This window comes from Odontesthes bonariensis, chromosome 4 (genome assembly GCF_027942865.1).
Source record: "Odontesthes bonariensis isolate fOdoBon6 chromosome 4, fOdoBon6.hap1, whole genome shotgun sequence".
NCBI classification, from domain to species: Eukaryota; Metazoa; Chordata; class Actinopteri; order Atheriniformes; family Atherinopsidae; genus Odontesthes; species Odontesthes bonariensis.
In genome coordinates this window covers 38,737,752-38,763,404 of record NC_134509.1, presented here as the reverse complement: position 1 = coordinate 38,763,404, position 25,653 = coordinate 38,737,752, and the positions used below count along the sequence as shown (strand labels likewise).

General features: G+C 41.7%; 2 protein-coding genes across 4 annotated transcripts in view; one reads left to right on the top strand and one right to left on the bottom strand.

Annotated features, from left to right (window-relative positions):
• slit1b (slit homolog 1b (Drosophila)) overlaps positions 1-25,653 on the bottom strand; it is a 92,479-nt gene that overhangs the window by 49,774 nt on the left and 17,052 nt on the right. For both annotated transcript variants that reach the window (XR_012769647.1, XM_075464181.1), the window contains exons 2-4: positions 25,202-25,273; positions 24,024-24,095; positions 23,818-23,889 (exon numbers count right to left, since the gene is read on the bottom strand). Coding sequence is in view for 1 of the 2 variants with exons in the window: in XM_075464181.1 (XP_075320296.1) it covers positions 23,818-23,889; positions 24,024-24,095; positions 25,202-25,273 (216 nt within the window). In the remaining variant the exon portion in view is untranslated. The remainder of the gene's footprint in view (positions 1-23,817; positions 23,890-24,023; positions 24,096-25,201; positions 25,274-25,653) is intronic.
• On the top strand, positions 1,937-8,923 carry LOC142379079 (uncharacterized). 2 transcript variants are annotated; one of them, XR_012769646.1, is made up of 2 exons: positions 1,937-8,703; positions 8,814-8,923. XR_012769646.1 is itself a non-coding variant. In XM_075464180.1 (2 exons), the coding sequence occupies exon 2, from the start codon at positions 2,568-2,570 to the stop codon at positions 8,379-8,381; it is 5,814 nt and encodes a 1,937-aa protein (XP_075320295.1). In that variant the 5' UTR covers positions 1,937-2,165; positions 2,276-2,567; the 3' UTR covers positions 8,382-8,923. The 2 variants fall into 2 exon arrangements, 1 of the variants encoding a protein (XP_075320295.1); XM_075464180.1 differs by having other exon boundaries at positions 1,937-2,165; positions 2,276-8,923.

Genomic DNA, 25,653 nt, shown 5'->3' with positions numbered 1-25,653 from the left:
ATTCCCACAGAAGGGCTATTTTGACATGTCATTTGATTCCTTTGTCACCCAAAATGGAGCAACCTATTTTGGAGATATATCAAATATACAAAACATGGTTGGGGGAAAAAGGATTACTCCAATAAAAGCAAGAGGGAAATGCTTTCAGAAAATTGTTCATCGAGTAAACTTGGAATTTCACTGCGCTCTCAGTGCCTTCCATATATTTATAAGCTCGATATGCCAAGCCGACAATTGACCATGGGGCACATCTAGTGTTTTGATAATTTTCTGTCTCTCTTGTATTTTTGGTATGTGCGTCCCATCACCATTGCCGGACTCCGTCGACAACTTTTTTCAACTGATCAACATGTAAAATTGCCTGCGTGGTTGACTGTGAAAGCGCTCACTCTGGCTTTGCTTTAACACACAATTTCTTCTTATTTGTCCTCTTTATTTCTCCAAAGCAAACGAGCACTATTACAAAGTACAGAGTGAAGAAACAGAAGTCCAACTGTTGACCATGACTAAAGATGGACCAACTCTATTGAATATTATCTAAAAGTTGGGTTTTATGCTTTCCATTTCATTTATTTCATTATTTTTTTTAATCAGTGTGAGGATTTGGTATCACTTTCTGTAAAATACGAGTAAAATTCATTTCAAGTTATTCTTCCTCTATTAACTGCAATCCCAACAGTGAAAATTCGACTTGGCAGAAAATATAGTCTTAGCAGAAAAAAAATCATTTTAATGCATGTTCAGCATAACCAACTTTACCTGTTTTCAGACTTTTAATCAATCGACCCCCCTGAGTTGACCAAAACAGTATAACAAGTTGTATAACATGTAGGTGCTTGTGGCAACACTACACGTATAGATTGTGTAACTATAACTGCATTTTCTATGACAGGGAATATTTAATATGTTTTCCTTCAACTTAAACTCATCGAGATGATCGTCAGGAATAACTTTTCACAGCCAGCCCAAACTTCAAGATTATGTTCAGAGCAGGTTAGAATATCATGGTGATGGGACCACTTTAATCCAAAAATAATGTAAATTCGGCTCATCATACCTCCCTAAGCCATCAGTCTCACAGCTTCAAACACCTGTTTTAAGATCACCTTTTTGTTTTAAACCACACCAGCTGTCTTTTATAACCTCCGTCCACAGAGGTCAACAGAGTCTGGCCAACAACGTAGTTCATTTTTAATTGTCATAGTCTGGTTCCCTTCTCAACTTTTCCCAACAGTGAAAAAACCACAACCACAACAACAACAAAAACTGTATATACACTTTAAATAAGTTATTCGCTACGCTACCAAAATATGAAATACTAACAAACATAGAACAGAGGAAGCAAAAGTGAATAGAGAAAAAAAGAAAACAGATGAAAATGTATCAAATTAAATTGAGGAAAAGCACAAAAAATACACAATTGCACTGATGCAGCATCAGAATGCTTAACTCTTGCTGGTAATCTCTCAGAGCATGCACACACAAACACACTAGATCTGCGAGTTCTCTCTTTTTCATTCAGCATTAACCAAAATGCATACCTATCCTCTAACACCATCTGAAAAAACTTTTCAGACTTACATTAAAACTTACAACTGAGGTCAGAAGTTTAGTTCAAATATGGGAAGCATTTTTACAGTGTGCCTTGGCTGCATTATGCTTCTGAAAGAGGCCATTTTGGGCAGTGAATCGAGCTGTACAGTATGTGGTCAGCAAGTAACGTTCACATAAATTCCTGCAAGGCAGCATCGCAACCGCCAGCTTGTGCTCAGATCCTGCAGTCACCTCTTTCAAGCCACCTTCTGTCTATGGAGGACTAAAACTGTTTAATCAGAAATACAAAAATATATAAATGGCTTTAACTAAAATCTTGTATTTTACTTTTGAAAAGAGCACAGAGACAAAACAATTGTGCTTAAATAGATTGTTATGTTACTTGTGTTCATTGTGTAAATGTTACAGCACCTCCTACAGGGCTTAAGTAGAATGCAGCTTGTCTCTGCTATTTGGGTCTGTATTCTCATTGGCCGTTTAGAGTCACATGGTTAGTTGTCACATGACCCGAGGCAGATTTCCGGATAGAGGAATGTGGGAAACAGCATGTTGATGTTTTCTGTTTACATCTGACTCCATCCAACTGTGTAAGCCTTGGAGAAGCTTTGTTTGTGAGTATATTAGTTCATTTGTGTCTAAAGAAATTATCTTTGCTCACATTTAATTGTATTTCATATTTATTGGAGGATTTTATAGCCATTTTGTATTTGTTTATTTTCAGTTTCACACTGCTGATGCTACTGCTATAAATGCCACATGGAAGCTCTGTAACGGCAATAAACGGACGTTCAAGTGCACGTTGAGAACAAACTTATACGCTCCTTCGTCATTCAAGCTACTTTGTGGTACATCAGTCAAGTCACAGTGTTTAGCTATCTGGTGATGTGTGCCTCGCTACGCGCTCAGGTGCCAGAATAGTGAAAAAACAGCATCACAGCGGGTTTACACAACGGACACCCTCGTGACCCAAGAGACATTGCTGTTTGTGTTAAGCTAGCCGGATAAGCTACAAAATGGATGCTACTCCACTCAGAGAGGAACAGCAGGCAGGTCCAACAGAAGATGACGGCTTCGCTATCAGGTCTGTGGCCGGAGGCTCCACTTCAAGCAATTCAGGCACGAACAAATCTTCCGCTAGCATAGCTGCAGCTAAAGCACGAGCTAAAGCGTTAGCGGCACGTGCCTGCACAGCCTTTGTTCAGAGGGAAAATGAACTGTTAATGGAAAAGGCACGTATGGATGCTGCTCTCGCTACGCTAAAGCTAAATAAACGGATTGCAGCAGCAGAAGCAGAGGCTGAAGCTCTTGAGTCCACAGCAGCAGAATTCGAGAAAGGCTCCAGATCATTATACTTTGGATCTCTTCCACCTCAATCTCCACATAAAAGAACAAGTGAATATGTTGAATGTCATTCAAGAGCAGCTTCTGAGCCTACACTCACTGTTCCTGCACATAGTCAGCCTCAGCAAAGCGATCCTGCTACATTCGTCAGTGATGCTCCAAACCTCCATCTTGGTGCCAAAGAAAATAGGCAACATATTTTTACCACCATGGCAATGAAGCCAGAGCCCAAAGCTGAACCTCACAGTTCTGACTTCATGAAGCCACATCAGCCATTGCCATCCACTCCCCATAAGCCCCAAGCTCCTCAAGTTCCCTGTGCTGACCGCACAGGATTTGGTGACATCGCTAGATTCCTCGCTCGACGAGAGCTGCTAAGCTCCAGCCTCTCCACATTCGACGATCGACCTGAAAGTTACTGGGCATGGAAGTCAAGCTTTCTAAGCTCCATCGAAGGAACAGATCTTACCAGCAGTGAAGAACTCGATCTGCTAATTAAGTGGTTGGGCCCACAGTCTTCAGCACATGTCAAGAGGATTAGAGCTATACATGTCAACAACTCAACCCTAGGCCTAAAAACGGCGTGGTCTCGTCTTCAGGAGTGTTATGGGTCGCCAGAGATGCTTGAGAGAGCTCTCTTTGACAGAGTGGAGAAGTTTCCCAAACTCAACAACAAAGACACCCAGAAGCTCAGAGAGTTTGGTGACCTGCTGCAGGAGTTAGTGTCAGCACAGCGTGAGGGCAACCTACCTGGGCTGAGTTGCTTAGACACTGCTAGAGGCCTGAACCCCATAGTGGAGAAGTTGCCATTCAATTTGCAAGAAAAATGGATGTCTCATGGGAGTAATTACAAAATACACTACGACGTGCACTTTCCACCATTCGCTTACTTTGCTGACTTCGTCAGCAGAGAGGCCTACATCCGCAATGACCCAAGCTTCTCTCTGTCCTCTTTCGCTGCTACAACGATAAGGCCAGACAACACAGGGAAGAGGATGTATAGCCCCAGAAACTTTGTCTCTACACACAGGACAGAGGTCTCTTCCACGTCTGACTCGACAGAGACTCCCAGTGCTAGGCCGGATGTCAGTGAGCAATGTCCCATCCACAGAAAGCCTCACCCTCTTAAACATTGTAGAGGTTTTAGAACCAAAACCATAGACGAGCGCAAGGCTTTTCTCAAAGAAGCAGGCATATGTTTTAGATGTTGTTCTTCAAACAAACATTTTGCCAAAGACTGTAAAGTCGCAGTTCAGTGTAAAGAGTGCAAAAGTGACAAGCATATAGCAGCTCTTCACCCAGGACCAGCTCCATGGGACAGCAGAACCCCTGAGTCAGAGAACGGCGGGGAGGAAGAGGGTGAATCACCTCCTACTGTAAATTCGAAGTGTACAGAAGTCTGTGGAGAAAACAATGGCCCACGCTCCTGCTCTAAAATCTGCCTCATCAGAGTACATCCTCGAGGACAACCAGACAAGTCAGTGAAACTATATGCTATTCTCGATGACCAGAGCAACCGATCACTCGCCAGATCTGAGTTCTTTGACCTCTTCGGCCTCGAAGGCATAGATGCTCTATACACACTCAGGACATGTGCTGGTCTCACTGAGATGTCAGGGAGGAGAGCTACAGGCTTCATTGCACAACCTTTGGATGGAAGTCTGAGCATTGATCTCTCAACTCTCATAGAGTGCAACTATATCCCTGAAGACAGGTCAGAGATACCAACACCTGAAGTGGCAAGGTATCACGCTCACCTCAGATCCATTGCACAGTACATCCCTCCACTTGATCCAGAGGCGCAGATCGTACTTCTCCTTGGGCGGGATGTTCTACAAGTCCACAAGGTTAGAGACCAGCGCAATGGGCCTAACAATGCACCATATGCCCAACGCTTGGATCTCGGTTGGGTCATCATCGGTGAAGCCTGTTTAGGCGCTGCTCACAAACCCAAAGATGTAAATGTATATCGTACCCATGTTCTTGAGAATGGACGCCACTCTCACTTCACACCTTGTTTGAACCACCTGATTCTGAAAGAGAAGTTCACTGTGAACAGTCAAAGGTCTCACAGTTCCCACGACGTGCAGAGCTCACAACCGACTCGTGTTCCAGAAGACGACTCCCTGGGAAGTAAGATTTTCCAACGTACAGTGGACGACAATAAGGTTGCTCCTTCTATCGAGGACAAACTGTTCATCGAGCTAATGGATAAGGAGATGTTTATCAATGAAGGAAACAGCTGGGTAGCCCCACTTCCCTTCCGTGCATCAAGATCACGTCTACCTAAAAACAGAGAACAAGCTCTGAATCGCTTCAACTCTCTTTGTCGTACTCTGGATAGAAAGGTCGAGATGAAGCAACACTTTGTCGCCTTCATGCAGCGAATCTTCGATCAAGACCATGCAGAATTGGCGCCACCATTGGCAGAGGGAGAAGAGTGCTGGTATCTTCCCACATTCGGAGTGTATCACCCCCGCAAGCCAGATCAAATCCGAGTCGTGTTTGATTCCAGCGCCAAACATCTTGGAGTGTCTCTCAATGATGTATTGCTGACTGGACCAGATCTGAACAACAGTCTGTTGGGAGTTCTAATGCGCTTTCGACGTGAACAGGTCGCTGTCACCGCAGACATAGAACAAATGTTCCACAGTTTCATTGTGAGGGAAGACCACAGGAACTTCCTCCGGTTCTTCTGGTTCAAGAACAATGACCCGACAGGTGATGTTGTCGAGTACCGGATGAAGGTCCATGTATTTGGCAACAGCCCCTCTCCAGCGGTTGCTACCTACGGCCTGAGACGAGCTGCTCTGCATGGTGAAGGAGAGTTTGGCCACGCAGCAAAAGAACTTGTCCATAGAAACTTCTATGTGGATGATGGTCTTGCAGCTCTACCCTCCATTACTGAAGCCATCAGCTTACTCAGGGCAGCACGAGGTATGCTAAGTATGTCCAACTTACGCCTACACAAGATTGCATCCAACTGTCCAGCAGTCATGCGTGCATTTCCATCCTCTGAATACGCCAAGGATCTAAAGGATCTCGACCTAGACATTGACTCTCCTCCAGTCCAGCGCAGCCTAGGATTGAGCTGGGACCTGAGCAATGATACATTCACCTTCCGGGTTGCCAGTATCAAAAAGCCCTTCACACGCAGAGGTGTGCTTGCCACTGTGAATAGCTTGTTCGATCCACTTGGTATAGTGGCACCCATCTCCATACAGGGGAAGTTACTGCTGAGAGAGCTCACCCATGATACCACTGACTGGGACGAGCCCCTTCCAGCTGAAAAAGAAGCAGAGTGGATCACTTGGAGAGATTCACTACAAGATCTTGAACACTTTGAGACTCCACGTTGCTACACGAGTACATCCGTTTCTAACGCTCAGCGTGTGGAGCTGCACATCTTTTCAGATGCGTCTGTGAGAGCCATCGCTGCAGTTGCCTACTTGAAGGTGTTGGATGACAGTGGCATGTACCACGTAGGATTCGTCATGGGAAAAGCCAAGTTGGCTCCTATGTCAGCCCTTACAGTCCCTCGGCTTGAGCTAGGAGCTGCAGTCCTTGCAGTTGAGATTGCGGAACTGGTGTCTAGAGAATTGGATGTCAAGATCAACGGCATGAGGTTTTACACTGACAGCAAGGTTGTGCTGGGTTATGTCCACAATGTCACCCGCAGGTTCTACGTGTACGTCAGTAACAGAGTGGAACGTATCAGGAAGTTCTCGAGCCCTGAACAATGGCACTACGTACCTACAGACCAGAATCCAGCGGATGTAGCAACCAGGTCAGTAACTACAGCACTGCTCTCGCATACCAGCTGGCTTACTGGACCCAAGTTCCTACTGCAACCTACAAAAGAAGAGGCTGTGGTGGAGACAGTTTATGACCTTGTCGACCCAGACTCTGATGTAGAAGTTCGATCTCACCTCACGTCATGCACCAATGCAAACCTGGGCTCTAAGCGGTTCGAGAGGTTCTCAAGCTGGCGGTCTCTCATCAGAGCCACAGCCACTCTGATCCACGTTGCTGCAACCATCAGAGCTAATACTACAAAGGAGAGCTCAGAATGTAAAGGCTGGCATCAGTGTTCACAGATCCACACGCCTGACAATCTGTTGAAAGCCAAACAGGTCATCATTGGATGTGTCCAAAACGAAGCATATCAAACTGAGATGTCTTGTCTCAAGCAAGGGAAAGACATTCCAAACGACAGTCCATTGAGAAAGTTGGATCCTATCCTCGATGGCAACGGACTCCTAAGAATTGGAGGCCGGCTTCATCACTCGAGTCTCACGGCAGATGAGAAACATCCTCTCATCATCCCTGGTCGCAGCCACGTCGGCGCTCTACTCATCAATTACTATCATGAGAGAGTCAAGCACCAAGGCCGGGTCTTCACAGAGGGAGCTATACGATCAGATGGTATCTGGATGATCGGAGCCAAAAGATGCATCGCAAGGCATTTGCACAAGTGTGTGATGTGTAATAAGCTCCGGGGTAAGGTCGCCGAGCAAAAGATGGCTGACCTTCCTTCAGATCGGCTAAGCACAGAGCCGCCCTTCTCCAATGTAGGCATCGATGTATTTGGCCCTTGGAGTATCTCTACTCGACGCACTCGTGGGGGCGCTGCCAACAGCAAGAGGTGGGCAGTGATCTTCACCTGCCTCAGTGTGCGTGCTGTTCACATAGAGGTCATCGAGGCTATGGATACATCGAGCTTTATAAACGCTCTTCGGCGATTCTTTGCCATCCGGGGTCCCGTGAAGCTCATCCGATCTGACTGTGGCACAAACTTCAAGGGAGCCTGCAAGGAGCTGAAAATGCTCCTGCAAGAGGACAAGGAGCCCAGTGTCTCCAGGTTTCTCAATGAAGAAGGCTGTACATGGATCTTTAATCCACCCCATTCCTCTCACAGAGGTGGTGTATGGGAGAGGATGATTGGGGTTTCCAGGAGAATTCTGGATGCCATGCTGTCTCAGGTTCGACCTTCTAATCTGACTCACGAGGTGTTATCTACAGTCATGGCAGAGGTGTCCGCCATAATTAATGCCAGACCTCTGACGACAATCTCGACAGATTCAAATGCTCCTTCACTCCTTACACCAGCCATGATCCTTACCCAGAAAGTTTGCAGTCCTCCTCCTCCAGGATGCTTCGTGGATGCAGATCTACACCGCCAGCAATGGAGAAGGGTCCAGCACTTGGCCAACACCTTTTGGGAGAGGTGGAGGCGCGAGTATCTCTCTACTCTTCAGAGTCGTTGCAAGTGGCAGAAGGGCCATCCCAACATCAAAGAAGGAGACTTAGTGCTACTTCGTGATACTCAGATGAAGAGAAACCAGTGGCCCATGGCACTGGTCACGAAAACCTTTCCTGCAAGTGACGGAAGGGTCAGGACATTGGAACTCAAGGTCACCAGGGGAGGGACTTCCAGGACTTTCCTCCGCCCCATCACAGAGGTGGTGGTGCTCATGTCCCCCTAGAGCTACAAAGACTTTGTAGACTTCTTAAGTTGTAAATGTTTAGTCTTTGATGGTGGTATTGTGTTCAATACCAGGCGGGGAGTGTTATGTTACTTGTGTTCATTGTGTAAATGTTACAGCACCTCCTACAGGGCTTAAGTAGAATGCAGCTTGTCTCTGCTATTTGGGTCTGTATTCTCATTGGCCGTTTAGAGTCACATGGTTAGTTGTCACATGACCCGAGGCAGATTTCCGGATAGAGGAATGTGGGAAACAGCATGTTGATGTTTTCTGTTTACATCTGACTCCATCCAACTGTGTAAGCCTTGGAGAAGCTTTGTTTGTGAGTATATTAGTTCATTTGTGTCTAAAGAAATTATCTTTGCTCACATTTAATTGTATTTCATATTTATTGGAGGATTTTATAGCCATTTTGTATTTGTTTATTTTCAGTTTCACACTGCTGATGCTACTGCTATAAATGCCACATGGAAGCTCTGTAACGGCAATAAACGGACGTTCAAGTGCACGTTGAGAACAAACTTATACGCTCCTTCGTCATTCAAGCTACTTTGTGGTACATCAGTCAAGTCACAGTGTTTAGCTATCTGGTGATGTGTGCCTCGCTACGCGCTCAGGTGCCAGAATATAGATAATAATAGATCATTTTTATTATTAGCCTCATGGGGCATCCTGATGAAACATAACTGCATCTTAATTAAACAAAATTCACACCAAAACCACGCTAACTCACACATTGAGCTCCCTGTATGGTGGCATCTGTGTCTGGCTTGGCCGCTGCCGGCAGCAGCAGCTGCTGCTTTTCTCTGCACTGCTGTTTTTGTTTGGCATCAATGATGCTTTAGTTGCTTTAGTCCACGATCGTCTGACGCTCTTAGCTATCGGATCCTCTATCATATTCCTGTGCTGGTGTTCCCCACTCTCTGTTCTCGGACGCTGGATCTTCGTCTGGCGTCCTTGATGATGCTCTGCTGGGGCCACAGAGACCACGGAGGAGGAGAGGGAAAAGAGCAGGTGTCCAGGTGAAGCACAGGCTGTTCTGGGAGCGTGGAGTGACTCGGAAGCAGTGCAGAGCGTTTCTGATCAACTGTGTTCAGATGATTTCCATGGAGGGGAATGCTTTTCCATGTCACTGTTTGGATGTGCAGGACCTGCATCTATGAGGCCGTGTTACCTGAGAAGTGCTTATCCAGACACTCTGGTTGCTTGGTCTTCTTACCCCGCGGTGTGTGGAATATAAGAGGGTCAGGGGTCAAACTCTCAGCTTTTACATCCCTTACCTCGGGCTGTTTCTGATAAAAAAAATCAGGCTCATGTAGCATGTCTCTTTTAATGCCCTTTCTGTGACAAATAAAACCTTCTTGTTGAATGATTTTATAGTCTCCAAGATTTTGGATTTCCTGTTTCGTACCTGGCAACCTGACAACCTGGCAACCTGACAACTGTGCGACTCGGATCATTGGTCCCTCATTGAACTCGGCCCAGGTGGTTACTCCTTCATCGGCCAGCCTCGGACATATGGTCGAGGAAGAGGTCTTGCTGTGGTCTTTGGGAGTCGGTTCTCATGTCATTTAGCAAACGTCAGCAACTTTTCAGTGTTTGAACTACAGCTGATCAAAGTGGGGAATAAAAATCCTTTTTATTGTACTGTGGTGTATCGTCCACTAAGTGGCCCAATAAGTGTGTTTTTAAAGTAGTTCAGCGACTTTTTATCTTCCACCATAAAGCTGTCCAGTTTGGTTGTAGTTAGTATCTTATTTTCAGGGGTGTAAGTAACTAGTTCCATTTACTATTTTTTTGTGAATTTTTTAAAATCAGCAATTTTACTTTTACTTAAGAAAATATTATTGGAAGTAATTTACATTTACATTTTAAATAGCTTCCGTTACAAAGTAAAATAATTAAATAAACAGATGAACTTGCGCTGCGTCTGCGTACCAGTAACTGTCCATCTGATTGGCTCTGGACAACTGCAGCGCCAGAAAGTCAGAAACGTCGAGACACGCGTTCACGGAGAGCGTGAGGCCAATCCCTGGTCATACTTAAAGGACTTATTTGAGTTCAAATCCGCGAATGACAACAATTTCATCATGCAGTGTAAACTTTGTATGCCGAAAGAGACGCAGCTATCCACCTACAAAAACTCTCCTTCCAACCTGTGCAAGCATGATTAGATAAGATAACCTCACGTGAAGCTAAATAACCTGACATGCAATTAATCATTGATCCATGCAATTAATAACTTTAGTCAATCATGGTATGCTAACGTCAGTGTTAGCAGCCAGCTTTATAGTGCTAGTTAACGTTAGCTAACTTGGTAGTAAGCTTGTAAGTATCAAATTTGACTCATTCCTCAATTTCTCACAAAATTATGCTAATATTGCTATGATATGTGTTGAAAATTGCTTATGAGTGTATTATAACACATTGAAAAATGCACCAAAAACCTATTAAGTTTTGGCTATTAAAACATCTCTAGTGTTGTTCTAATATTGGGTCTACCCTAACCCTAACCCTTTGAAATGAAATGAAAGAGTATGGTCTAGACCTGCTCTATGTGTAAAGTGCCTTGAGATGACGGTTGTTGTGATTTGGCGCTATGTAAATAAAGATTGATTGATTGATATATTGGAGAACGTTTTTCATTCAGTAATCTTATATGCAGGATAAAACCAGGTGATCTGGGACCACACTTAAAGTCTGCCAGTGACCCATCCATGATATAGTCTAGTCTACATGACACTTTGAAAAATATGAATTAATCTATAAATATAAAAAATATTTTATCTGTATGTTTAATAAAAACATGGTATTGATTTATATGATGATGATTGTTTTTTGTTCACAGAGGAAACATGTATATTTGTCACTTAACACAGGTTTGGCCTATGTGAAGCATCACATTGAGCACATCACAGAAGATGAGACGGAGCATGTTGGCCACTTATCAGATGAAGATGATTTCTTCTCATCACCGAAGTCCAAAAAGCACAAGTGAGCTAGATGGGTTCATTGCCTGTGTCTCAGACAAAATGGACCTACTGAACTCTTTTCCTCTCATCAAAAAGCTTTCCCAAACTCAACACTGGCCTGCCTGCTTCTGCTGCTTGTGAGCGCCTCTTCAGCTGTGCTGGACTGCTGTTCACTGCAAACCGAGCTAGACTGAACTCTACTAACTTTGAAAACCAGCTCCTGCTCAAACTAAATAGCAAGTTCATTGAGTAATTAAAATCAGAAACGGAAGCAGAGCAGGAGGAGAAAGAAACGGAGTAAAAAGTGCTTTGAAAAAATTAGTCAAAAATCCCAGAGGAAGAAAGAATTGACTTTCACTTTGAGATTGGTCATCCAGAGATCTGTGATCTTTAGACTTGAGGTTCGACTGAGTGTTTCTGGAGTGTTTTCCAGATGTTTCTGTTGGTTATCACTCAGTGAAAAGACACAGAGCTGACGACTTTCACTTCAACTGAGTTTTGTTTGAATTTATCTTGATATGTGGGATAATCTTGTTCTGCTTTTAGGTCTTGATGAGCTAAAGACAGTTTTCTTGCCGAGTCCTGAAAACCAGCTCCTGTTCAAACTAAATAGCAAGTTCATTGAGTAATTAAGGAGGAACTGTAATCTATGTTTTTTCTTTAATAAAAAGAATTAACTAAGTAACTTTTACTCCGAGTACATTTTAAATGGGCTACTTTTTACTTTTACTTAAGTATAGTTTTACACCAGTACTTTTACTTTTACTTAAGTAAAATTTATCAAGGTAACAGTTTTACTTGAGTAGATTTTTGTTGGTACTCTTTTCACCCCTGCCTATTTTAATATACATGTTGATGATGACTCTGACCTATTTGCTCGAGGTTTTATCAATGTCATGGATTCTTTTCATTCTACCCAGCATGTGTCTGGGCCTACACATGCCAAAGGTCACACACTTGACCTTGTTTTTACTTTAGGTTTAAATATTGACTGATTTTGCTCTGAGGACATTTTTATCTCTGATCATCACTGTATTCTTTTTTAACTTGTCTTTTTTTATGCCACTCTCTCCTGTTCACAGTGAGGTCAGCTCTTGCATCCTAAACTCTTCTTCTGCTGGTGTGTTTTCTAATGCTTTTAATTAGGTCTAATCCCCTTATAATGATATTGATTTTTCAACAAAGCTTTTTAATGATTATTGTTTATCCATTTTAGATTAAGTCTGTCCTGTTAACACAAGACTAGCTCCTGTTTTGAAGTAATTCTTGACCCAGCATTGACTTTGGATGTTGTACAGAACACTGCTGTGAGGCTTCTAACAAAATGGAGTGGAGTCTGATCTCCTTTAAAAAGCAGCTGAAAACCCATCTTTTTAAACTTGCTGTTGATTAGCTTTTATTGTTTATGTTTCTATATCTTTTTTATATATATTTCCTGTATTTCATTGTGAAAAACTGTGATTTGTAAATGGAAAAAGGTGCTATGTAAATAAAGTTTTGCTTACTTAATCACTGTGTCACATATGCATCCACACATTTATCAGTACACACACTGATGACCTGCACTCAGTGAACTCTCAGAGAGGCCATACCTGATGGCACAAAAAAGGCTGTCACCATGGCAACAGCACAAATTTATCCAGCTTAGGAGTGCAGTAAAACAAATTAAAAAAATACATTTGTCTTCTTTCTGTGTTAATGTTAATGTACTTTGATGTTTAGTGTTTCTTCACTTTTATTTGATGCCTCAATAGTTCTGCATTCCTTTCCTTTTATTTTCACTACTTAATTTGGTTGGCTTCGCCAGTGGCAGCTGGGATAGGCTCATGCCCCAGCGCTATCCTCAATTGGCTATAGAAAATGGATGGACGGAACTTTGTTTTCCTTCATCAAAGCACTGGTTCCTGTTTCAGCTTTTTCTACCTTCCTCCCTCTGTCATAGCTAAACTTCTTTACCTCCTCCCTTACGTGTCTCCTGCCTCCAGCCAACTGCTGGGAGGAAGAACACTTAACTGAAGAGCCCCAAAGACAGATGAGGGGAAGGTAATGAGAAGGAAGAAAAAAATCAAGGAGAGAAAATTTACATAAAAAACAGGAGAAAAAAAATTTGATTAAGACCATGCGCTGCCTCCTAGTTACTTCAACTTTAATGTCCATCTCAGATTAATCATTACACTTGTGAGCAATCACATGTGTTTCCTCACCATCATGCTCTTCCGCAGCTCTCAGTGTGTCAGCTTTACTTTGGATGGACATAACAAGAGAGGTCAGCATTCGCAGACTGACCTTCCACAAATACATATGCAGAGACACAATGGGCAAAAGAAAAGCAGTTGAATAGGTGTTTGCAAAGGGAGTGAGGGTGTCTGTGCACACCACAGACTTTGTTATCCAGTCTGAATCTAAACACAGTGGGAAGCAGCCCATAGTTCCAGCTTCAACATTCTAAAGTTCTGGGAAAATCCTTCTGCTGTGTATTCAGTGATGGCAGATTTGAGCCATGCAGATAATGTCAACATAGAAACGCATGCCTTTGCAAATGGACTGAACACATGATGTACAGGCATATGTTCTGTCAGCGGGGCACTTCTCGTCCAAAGTCCTTTGGCTAAGAGTGCTTTCTGTGTTAAGATTCAGCATGGGCTTACAGCTTAGCTTAAACTTTCTTCAGCGTCTTCATAAAACATAGTAACATGAAGCAATGTAAAGTGTTTGTGGGCTCTTCAGAGCTCTCTGACCAACAGCACATCAATTGTGCACAATTGTGCATAATAGCTAAGTCTAACACTTTTATCAGTTAAAATTCACAGGCAAAAACTGTCATAAGAGAACGATATATTACTATGCCCCTCCGTAGAATTGCCACCTTAAGGATGTTGAGGGGTTTGAGTATCCCATCCTGAGAGCTGTGTTGTCTGGGGCGTTAGCCCCTGGTAGGGCCTCCCATGGCAAATTGGTCTTAGGGAAGGGGTCAGAATAGGAGCGACTCAAAGACCATGGCCAAGCCTTGGCTCCTGGGGCTCGATCAAGCTCAGCCCGAAAAAGAGCCAGGTTGCAGTGTGAGCTGGACAGCAGGTGAAGGCAGGGGCCTGGGTGTGCTGATCCCCAGCGTTGCAAACTGCCTCTGGAATGACGTGGAATGTCACTTTGCTGGTATGGAAAGAGCCTGAGCTGGTGTCTGAGATGGAGCGGTACCAACTAGATATAATTGGGCTCATACAGCACATACACACATACAGCATTGGCTCTGGAACCAATCTTCTGAAGAAGGGCGGGTGTGGGGTTACTCACAACACAAGCGCTCAGCTGAGTGCCTCCATGTTGGAGTCTTTGGGTGGCATCCTGGAAGGGGGTGTCACCTGGGGATTCCATTGTTCTTCTGGGGGACATCAATGGCCATGTTGGCAATGATGGAGTGACTTGGAGATGCATGATTAGGAAGAACAGCATCCCTGATCATCCCTGTGGTGTCTTGTTTTTGGACTTCTGTGCTAGCTATGGATTGTCCATTACAAACACCATGTTCAAGCAGAAGGTGGCACATAAGTGTACCTGGTACAAGGCCATCTTATACCAAAGGTCGATGATCGACTTTGTAGTCGTGTCATCAGACCTGCGGCCATATGTCTGTGCATCTGTTTTTTATGGCCTCAGGGATTTTCTGGTAAACCATTGGACGACTTAGAAAGGGAAAGCAAGGACCTTCCCAGGTTGTGCTTCACCTGGATGGAGAACTGCTGAGCCGAACTGAGGATATTGTCGAGAGGTGGAAAAAGCCCTTTGAGGATCCCCTAAATTCGGCCAACATGTCCTCCATTGAGGAGGCAGATTCTGAGAACTTGGGGGAAGACTGGTCCATCACTTTGGCGGAAGAGTGGACCAGTAAACCAGATTTTTCCCCTTGCAGAGTTACTTAGGGGGTCATGGGAGTTTGACCATCCAGTCTACATCTGTTTTATAGACTTGGAAAAGGCTTATGACCGTGTTCCTTGAGAGATTTTGTAGGGGGTGCTGAGGGAGTATAGGGTAAGCATTTACAGTGTGTGTTGGACTCCGCCAGGGCTACCCCTTTTCACTGATCCAGTTTGTGATTTTCATGGACAGTCACTGCTCCTATACTATACAGACTATACAGATCTTAATGATCTACGTCCCGTTATCTAACAAGACACAAATGGAGAAAAAAAATGCAATAAATGCATACATGTAAAGACAAATACTTTTCAACATCAAAAAGCAGATTACTATAAATAATTATGTCACCAGTCATCATATATAAAAATACATCACACATTTTTTCCTCTAGAGATGCAAATTTGTGAAATTAGCGCATAAATAAATGCAAGCTATCTGAAATATACTGTACTAATGGGAAGGCATACAATTTACACAGAATTTACACACAGTTTATACACATGTTTTATCCTACTGTGCTCATTCTCTCTCTTTGTAAATTAGTTAGGTAAACTGTGAGGAAACACTTCGGGTAACCCTCCAAACAGCCGCAGCCTGGCAGCTTCTTTCATCACCTCTGCCAGATTCACATTGTTAATTAGTCGTGCTCAAATGCCAATCATCTCCTCTAATGAGGACAGCTCTGCCATTCTGCCTAATGAGAGAAACTTATGAAGTGTCTTTAGGGAAAGCTAACTGCAAGGACACACATGAAATGACACATTAAATCACAGACATATAATTCCCAGGACATTTCTATTGGTGCACACTGTTTGCTTTTGGTAGCTCTTTAACTCGGATTTAATTAGTCTAATAACATTTTTATGCTCCTTCGCCTCAAAATTAACAGTAATTTGATTTCTCCATGGTAATAATTGCATGCACATGTATTGCAAATAGCCAGAATATTAAAACTACCAACTTAATAATGTAAATATAACAGTGGTGGGCCATCAGGGCCTGCAAGGCCTTCTCTGCTGGCCTAAACAATATCTTAAACAAAATAAAATGAACATCTGTTTGTGATTTTCTTAATTATTATTTTATTTCATTTCATATCTTACTATTTTATTGTCTGTCCGTTTCCTTTCCCCTGGCTGCGCTGCTGCCAGACATGTATTTTCATGTTGACGCATTTAACCAATCATATTTCAGCTATCATTGGTTGCCAGGCAAACAAATCTGCCAGGAGGCCAGAACAATCGCGTCTGCTGGCCCTAACTATGTCTAGAATGTAGAAGACAGCGTAGCAAACCCTGAAGGGCCCGAACCAATGTTATTAGACTGTCTCTGACGGCCCCCAACAGCCCATTGCAGGTGTAGGTGGTCTGATTGGCTCTAAGCAGACACATGGAAATGTCTGCTGTATGATGGGAACATTATTATATCTGATATGTTCCCATCATACAGCCAAAACAGCTCTAATCCATCAAGACATGGACATTTGTTCTATGTGGGGAGAAGTATTGTTATGCATGGGAAGGTCGCTGCTATCCAAAGGTACAGCTCCTATGAAGAATATACAGTATGTTTAATTTGAGTAATATTTAGGAGGATGGTATGTGTCAGAGGCAACGAGGGCGGGTGGGGGGGGACCTCTGACACACACTGGATGTTCAACATTGGATGTTGGCCAGAGGAATAATGGTCAGACTTTGCGATGCTGAAGCAAATTATGGTTTCCAGTGACTTGTATGCCTAATTTTCCTTTCAACAGTTTGCAGAGGCTGTCTTGCGTGAACATAGTGGTATATTCACTAAAATAGAGAAGCTCATTAAGATTGCTATGATTATACCAATTACAAGTGTGTCATGTAAACGTGGTTTCAGCACACACAAAAAAATTCAGAAATTTACTGAACAACACAAACCTCACCAATTTGATGCTCATTTTAGAACTTGGCCCTCCCCAAGAGTTGCTTGATTTTAACAGAGTTCTTATCAAATGGAAAGAGATGATGCAGAGGAGATAGAGAAAAGAGAGGACAGAGGACAGATGGAGCATGGAAGAAAGAGCCATAAAATAAGACTAAGGGCAGTAATGCAGCTCAGATGACCACTAGAGGAGAAGATAAAAGGTGTGGATAAACTGTGTTTTCAACACAGCACTGGTCCTCTGCTTACTCACGTTGCTACACTGAACACTGTACCGCTCTTGGTTATAACTGTTAAATTTCTGGTCTCCAAGTATGATTGTTTGATGACATTAATATTTGCAAAATCTTTAAACATATGGGTAGTCGTGCATTACTACGAGGTACAGGGTGTACATCTATGGCTTGGTCCATTACTGTTGATGGAAAAGCTTCTTTTGTTTCTAGCATCTGTTACTAGCTTACAACAGAACTGCTAAACTATTTCCCTCTTGGATCAACAGAGTGATTACCGTATCTATAACTTTGCATAGATCTAGTGTGCTTTTGGTACAACTGAAGGGACTATAGCCGCATTCGCACTGTAGGAACCTTTGGCAGTTCCTATAACCTTTTCATAAACGGGCCGTTTTTTCCCGCATTCGCACATACAGGAACTCGCTAAAGTAACACGTCACTGTCGCAGATGGTTGCATCGCATCAGTCTCTATCAGGTCCCGACTCATATGCGAATGCAAACTGAAACGGTTCCACTGGGGAAGGGTAGTTATTAGAACGAAATTCGAAGAACACCGTTCTTAGAACTGCGTTCTTAGAACTGCACTGTCCGAGTGCGGCTTAAGTTCACTGCATTAAATTGTGCAATGGCTGCTCAGGTTTTGATGATGGGTAACGTACATAAACACACTGCATGATATTAACTTGTCTCAGCGACAGTCAGCATGACAGTGTGTCCTTATCCAATGTAAAAACATACATAAACTAACCCTTCACCTACATTCTGTTGAAGCCTTGATGGTTGAATCTCTCTGGCTGCTCCTTCTTTTTCAGGATCTGACTCCGGTTCAAACAGGTATAGTTGCTTGGTTGTGTCAAAGACTTTCACTCAATTTCTTTTTCCAAACAGAATAGGGGTGAGTAGCAGCTCACAGTCCACCCCTCCAAACAGCTTGGTCTCAGGTGAGCTGTTTCAGTTGGGGTCACTGTGCTTCAACCAACAGATGTTTTGACCAAAGCCTGTCTCATTCATTTAAATAGGAAATGTTTAAACTTATTTAAAAAAGGGCATAGCATATCACCTTTTGTTCCTTCATCATCAGCAGAATGTTTCCATAGTTTCTTTAGGTACATGGCAATTGCTACTGGAAGTTGCATTTTTCCCTTGATGCTGAAGTTTCTTTAAGTTCGTGTTAATTCTGAGACTTAAGTGTCACTGGGCTTCTGCTGGCCAATATGCTGTCACCAGGATGCACAAATGATCAAGCAAAATAGTCTAAGCACAACAAACATGTTTTTTTTTAATGAAAATATGATTTTGAATATCTTTGTGGTTATTAATAAAACAGATAAATGCATAGGCTTGTGAATGCATCTGCTCAAATGGCTGTGGTCCCCATGTACCAGTCTTCATAGCACAGCATGACACTATAGCATATAAGGAGGATAATTCAGTGGCAGTCATTAAAAAAGTGATAAATGAATGTGAACTAGTTCATTTCTCATAACTCGTTAGCTGTTAACTACCTCGACAGATATTGCAAAACACCAAGCAGGTCCAACAAGCCCCGTTATCATCGTCAACCTTACCCTGCCACCACGCTGCTCTTTGAGGGGGTGTGTTGGGTCTCACTCAGGGCATTTCTACTTTGTGTGAGACCCGTGGTTCTCATCTCTGCTGACTGTCTCACCCACGTCACCACTCTCACAGCATATTCATCAGAAAAAGGAAAAATAATTTGAGAGGTTTAACTCGCCAAGTTAAGCGCATTAGTTATTTTTTCTGCAACTTTTTGAGTACAACTTTACACAAGTTATGTTCATTTATCCATTTCTGCTTAATCATCTGTGCTAAAAATGAGGCATTATTCACTGCTTTTACTACAAATATCATGGTAGAACACTGATGTAGGGGCATACCGTCTATAAGCAGGTGCATAAGAAAGTCCACATGGGAAAAGGTTAACTGGCTATTAAATATGAACACATGAAACTTTTTGGTAGTCCGTAGCCAATCAGTTTGACATATTTTTCATTTTCTTCATGCCGAATAAAAATTGTTAGAAAAAATAGGTGTATCTTATAAATGTTCAGACAAACACAGTATTTGCGCCTCTCTGCATACTGAATTTGGGTTCAGTTCCACTCCAACACATTTGTAATTCTGGTCAGAAATCGCACATGGTACCTTTATATGATGAGTTTATGAGAGTTTAACCTTGTTGAAGACTATTGAAAACTATGATAAGCCTCTATGCAGTAATTTTAAAAGTGGATGGATCTGGGTGTTTCTGTCATTTCTGATATTTCTGTTGGTCTACACCAAAAGAAAGAAAAAACTAATGTTTAAGTTTTGCAAATCACAAACACACACATTTGATGAAGGAGGAGGGATAGATATATGGAGAGAGCAACATAGAGGGAAGGAGCCTGATGTATATAAGACCATTTATATTCAAGAGATAAAAATGTGCACAAACAAAAAGCAGAACACAAACATATTTGTGTGTTTCCCAGGGCCTCACAGAGTCCATCAACACAGCAGGAGGAAAAGAAATCGCTCCTGCTGGAGGTAGTGCTAATGGCTTCACACTGTAAGTGTGTCACTTTAGGTGGATGTGTGTGTGCTGATTGATTGAACATGCCAAGTCCATCTCTGCTCTCCCTGCTGGGAGCCAGAGTGTGAAATTGCCAAAACAGCAAACGACAAATAATCAGGACAAACACACATTCACAAACATACCCACAGACACTTTCCATCACAAACCCTCACTCTCACACTTTCTTAATGTATCTCACTCATTTCCTTTCAAAGACACACACACACACACACACACACACACACGCACACACACACACACACACACACACACACACACACACACACACACACACACATTCCTGTTCATTTTTCATCTATTTCCTCTGTAACAACTGATATTTTCCATGGCTTTTAACCACTTTACCTTCCTTCCGTCTCTATTCACAGGAGAAACAAGAATTACCCCTTTGTATCTGTATATTTTCTGTAAATTTCTAAATCCACACAAACACACACATACAATCATGATCATAAAAAAACACATCACTGCAACAGATGAATCAATTATTCAAACCCAAATTGGAGATATCTCTGATGTGTGCTGTTGCTCCCTCTTTTTACAGCAGTGTTTGGTTGTGTTTTCATCTCCTGGCAGTAGCATACTCCCAAATGCACATTCATAACAAAGATTCAGAGCATTTAGCCACATAGTAACCAATTATGTCTACGTTTTCAATTGTAGAATTAAAAATAAAAAAGAGCTTTGTTTGTATGTTCAGATGTCGAATGACGGCTCAACTTTACAGTGGCTCCTATGAGACAAAGTGATTTGTGGTGTTTGTGCAGTCTGGAGGGAGACTGCTAGCAATGCTCTCTGACTGGGAAAAATAGGTCAATTTTTGTTCAGAAAAAGCAGTGAGTACACAGCCTGAAGCAGCAAACTAAAAAGAAATGAAAAAATTAATGAAATAAATGTCTTTTTTATACCACTGTTTATGTGATGGTTTATCACAGTGACCCAAATTCAGCAATTTAGAATATCTACACATAGTAGCATTGGACAAATTAATGGAAGCACCATGTTGACTTACGTTATAACATAATATTTAGTTGGCAAAAATAACAGCTTCAACAAATGGAGAATTAGAGTTAAAAAAGTTCTGGACAGTGGTTAGGGGAGTTTTAAAAGACTCACCACTCACCCCCGTGCTCATTGTATCACTTTCTGTCCTAAAGGATCACTCCACCATTGGTAAAGAGTTGGTCACCCAAAACTGACAAATACTCTTTTGAAGAAACTCTTAACGTTCAGAGAATTTTATAATTTAGCCATCCAAAATATGACAGAATGGCCTACTCGCTTCATGGTTGGGGTCAGACAGTTGGCATCAAAGGCTTCTTTTTTGCAGTTCAAGATCAACAGCTAACAATGGCTTTTCCCCTTCTTAGATTCATTTAGCATTCATTTAAGAAGACTTTTTTTATTGGATCACAACTTTACGAGAATACTTCTGTCCCTTCCTGAATGGGAAGAAGAGTAGGTAGAGCGCTGCTGGTATCCCTCAAAATCAACTGGTGCTCTTGGAGGGTGCAATGTTCAACAAAAAGAGAGGAAAGAATCCTTGGTCCAGGCACTTCAGTTGATTTAAAAAGTCCAAAACAATCTTTATTAAGTGGGCTCGTACATTAAAAATCACCAACGCGTATCGGCTCTAAGGCCTTCATCAGGGTGTGTGTCACAGAGGCAAACAGGTATCTAATTATATGATTGCCCTCAGGTGTAGTACCTGTAGGCCTACTCCAAGCCACAAGGGGCAGTGGTAAGCACCACAGTATGGCAACATGGCAGATATAAGTATAAGAAGCATAGATGTCTCTCTAAACTAGATAGATGTCTCTTTTAACTACATAAGCCTACATACACCGTTCCTGGAATAGTCAATTTACTTATAAAAGACAGAGGAAGGATTTAGGCATAGACTACAATTTGCTCTCTTCATAAAAAAAAAATAAATAAATAAAAAAAAAAAAACACTACACAGAGTGATTAGATATATCCCATAGATCAATACCAAATCATTACTATTGGCTCAATTAATCAAAAGTATGTTGTATGCAGCAAACACATTATTACATCAATATAAAATCCAAAACATTTATAAGAAAGGAAACAGGTCAAAGTCCTCATTAAGACCGGGATGGCTTGTAGCTTTCAGGGTATAGATCCAGAACATCTCTCTTCGCATGACTTTGTCCCCGCCCCTGGCGTCAAGGCAGATAGCCTCAATGCCCACAGCGCGTAGACTTGAGTCACGCCCATGTTGTGCTTCTTTGTAATGTCTGGCCATTGGGTAATTCATATTCCCTACCCTGATTGCATATCTATGCTCATACAGTCTGTCCTTCCTGAATGGGATTAGACAATAACTTGCTTAGGGCAAGAAAAAGATCATGTTTAGGGATAAAACACATTATTTTTACAATATGACTGTTACCCTTATGGGTGCCAGTTTGCTGGTTGCTATGATTACAGGGAAACAAATTGTCACAAAAAAACTCTGTCACTTCCTGTTTGGGTTTAGCCATTAACTTCACTTGTTTAGTGTTAGAAACAATCATAGTTAGGGTTAAAATGCATAGCTTTTACAAGGAACCAATGACCATTTTTACAACTCATATATGTTGCTCTCTAAAATGAGTAATTCTCTAAAATGAGCATGGTGCATAGAGAAACATTAGGCACAGTTACTGAGAGTACAACTATATGTATTTCATCAGAAATCCCAGACAATGCAAGCTAGTACAGCCTGTTTCCATTAGTTATGTGCATTTTTTTTTTTTTTCTCGTCAAACTGTATGAATAAATCAAGTACATCTCTTAATTTTTTTTTTACTTATGGTCTCTCCTTTATTTTTGGGTCATGAACAGTAAAGAGCTCCATCATGCTGATATGTTCACAGTTCTCTATTTACCTGAATGGTCTTTCACCATTACGCCTTACAGCAGACTATCATATTTCTAGTTCCACATGGCTATAATTAACATGAAGCACATGGCTTCATGGCATTGCATGGCTTTATCACCTAGCTAATTCTAGCTATTTTGCAACCCATATTTACACAGATGCTTTTTATTAAAAGACTTAAATTGCTCTCAGTAAAATACTGATCAATGTACTTTTTCAGAAAAGCTTGGCTAATATACTGTAGCAGGCATCCAAAAAGATAAGTCTTGTATTCGTGCGCCCTAATCAACATTGGCTGATTTAGTCCATGACAAACAACATCACTTATAACACATAATTATAGTCAAATAAAACTGGATTCATGGATATAAATCTGTCTGCATTGCTGTCCCCCATAACAGAGTGAAGGTTTATGGATATGCAACCAATGCAAATGGGCTTGAGTGCAGTCCTCCTAAAATCCAATGGCACTTGGATAATGTTATGCCTAGGTTGTATAGTGACTGGCTGAAAGTTTTCTTGAACTAGGAGTGAGACAACCACAACAGATTTTATGAAAAACAGGGAAGAATAATAATTTTTTTTAAAAAGCACAGGAGCACAAGCACAGACAGTGAGTTCGCAGTGAACCCTGAGTTTCACTACACCAGAAAACTACTCTTTTGCCAGGACGATTTGTCTTTTCTGTATCAGGCAAAGCTAAAAGAACCAACAACAGCACCAGAGCAAAGAGTAGCCTACATATGAGGTTGTTCCTCGTATATTTGAGAGCGCCCCCAAGTGGCAGCAAAAATCTAAAAAATTAGACATATTTGCAAAGTTGCGTGTAGCACCAACAGTGTGCAAGGCATTAAAGAAGATGGTGTGGGGAGAAACAAAGTCAGAAAACATGGCTCAGTCGGCTCTACTCACAGTCGAGACAGGGCTTCATTCTTCTGAAAGAGCAGCTCTGGAAGTTGGCTGAGACGGTTTCTGTTGAGGCGACTGTAGAGACAAAAAAATTTAGGATTAAAATATGTGAGCTGCACACGTTACAGTCACTCATAGATAATTGTCACATTCATTCTGTGTGTACTTGAGAAATATGTAAATTATTTTATTATGTATTGTTTTCTCACAGTCTTTCCAGCTCCTTCAGCTCGTCAAAAGCTCCTCTCTCAACGGTACTGATCTGGTTCTCCATCAGGTGACTGCAAGAAGAGAGAAAATAAAGAAAAGGACAAATATTAACTGAAACTCAAAATAAAACTTTAATTTGAAATCCTAGTCATTAGACCACATAGATACAAGTATGTATGTATGTATGTACTTTTTATTCATAGTAAGAATTAGCATGTATAATATTAATAGTCACGAGCAGTACTGCTGTGTAACAGCAGTTTGCCATTTTAGTAATGAATAAAATAAAACAATTATGTTAGGTAGCTGATGCTGAATTGGATAAAGTGAGTATAAGAAATGGAAGAACGAAAAATCATGTTGGATTAAGTTATGAAGAAATTTAGCATGGAGAGTGACGCGAGAACATAACATATTTCATCCTATTATTATTCAAATTGAGAACATAGAGCCTCCAAGCACTTGCTCTCCTCCACAGTCCCTGCTGGCATCCATATATTTGAGATTACATTTCACAGAGCTCTACACTGTATACATTACACCAATGGTCCAATACTTAATACCCTCCTGACAGCAAAGAGCCCTGGGCTCCCAGAGGGCTGTTAATCTGTTTTGAACATGCTACCGGAAGTCATTAGTTCTTGGCATGTCCCCCTATTAATGTGATGTCCATCACTTACACCAAAGTTGGAATCCTCAGGTTAACAGAGGAAACCATCACTCGTCCAGCATTCCCCAGAGGACAGTGTTTCCAGGTCAAAAGGTCATAGTTAAGCCCCTCCTTATTGTAAATCTGACTGACACTGACACCGAACAAGCACCTTTGGGTGGCTCATGTATGACAACTGATTATTCTGTACCCTCTGGCTTTTAGGGGCATCAAAGCTAGGATTCCTACATTCCCACTAGGCCTTAAACGAGCAAAGCATTGTGGGAAAGAATGTCCTATTAAATTCAGGTGGCTGCTCTGTCAACAATTTTTCAATCAATGGCAGAAAGGTATAGGTCAGTAAAGCTTGCATAAACTTATTCCATAAGTTGTATCTATAAATGTTTTGACCAGTTATAATATCATAGTCTAAAACTGAATTATGTGGCCTCTCTGGATAGTACATTAGTTAGTGAATACCTTAGTTCTAATGTATAACATGTAAGAATAACAATGGCTAAAACTCACAGGACTCGGAGGTGTTTGAGACCGGAGAAGTCTGTCTTGGTTATTACTGTCAGATTATTCCCATTCAGATCTCTGAAAAATAAACAAGACAAGTTAAGTGTTGACAGGTTGTATTATTCACAATATATAATTGTGAGAATACTATACATCCATACATACCATACATACATGTATATATACATATATAAGTATATATGTAGATACATATAATATCATTTGCCAAGATATACATATACACACATACATATATCTGTATGTAGCAAGCATCAGCTAGAAGTGAATCTAGAAAACTGATTCTTTACAATGTTTGATTCCATGTCTTCTCTACTCTGCAGTTGCATTTTTTCCAAGTCTTCCAAGGTACTAGATTTAAGAAAATGACTTGACTTTTCGCATTCTCTTTAACAGTAAATGATTGCGAGTGTATTATCTGAGCCAGGTATACTTTTAAA

What these genes read in the sequence shown, in the direction of transcription:
- LOC142379079 (XM_075464180.1), top strand. Translation starts at nt 2,568, where the DNA reads ATGGATGCTACTCCACTCAGAGAGGAACAGCAGGCAGGTCCAACAGAA.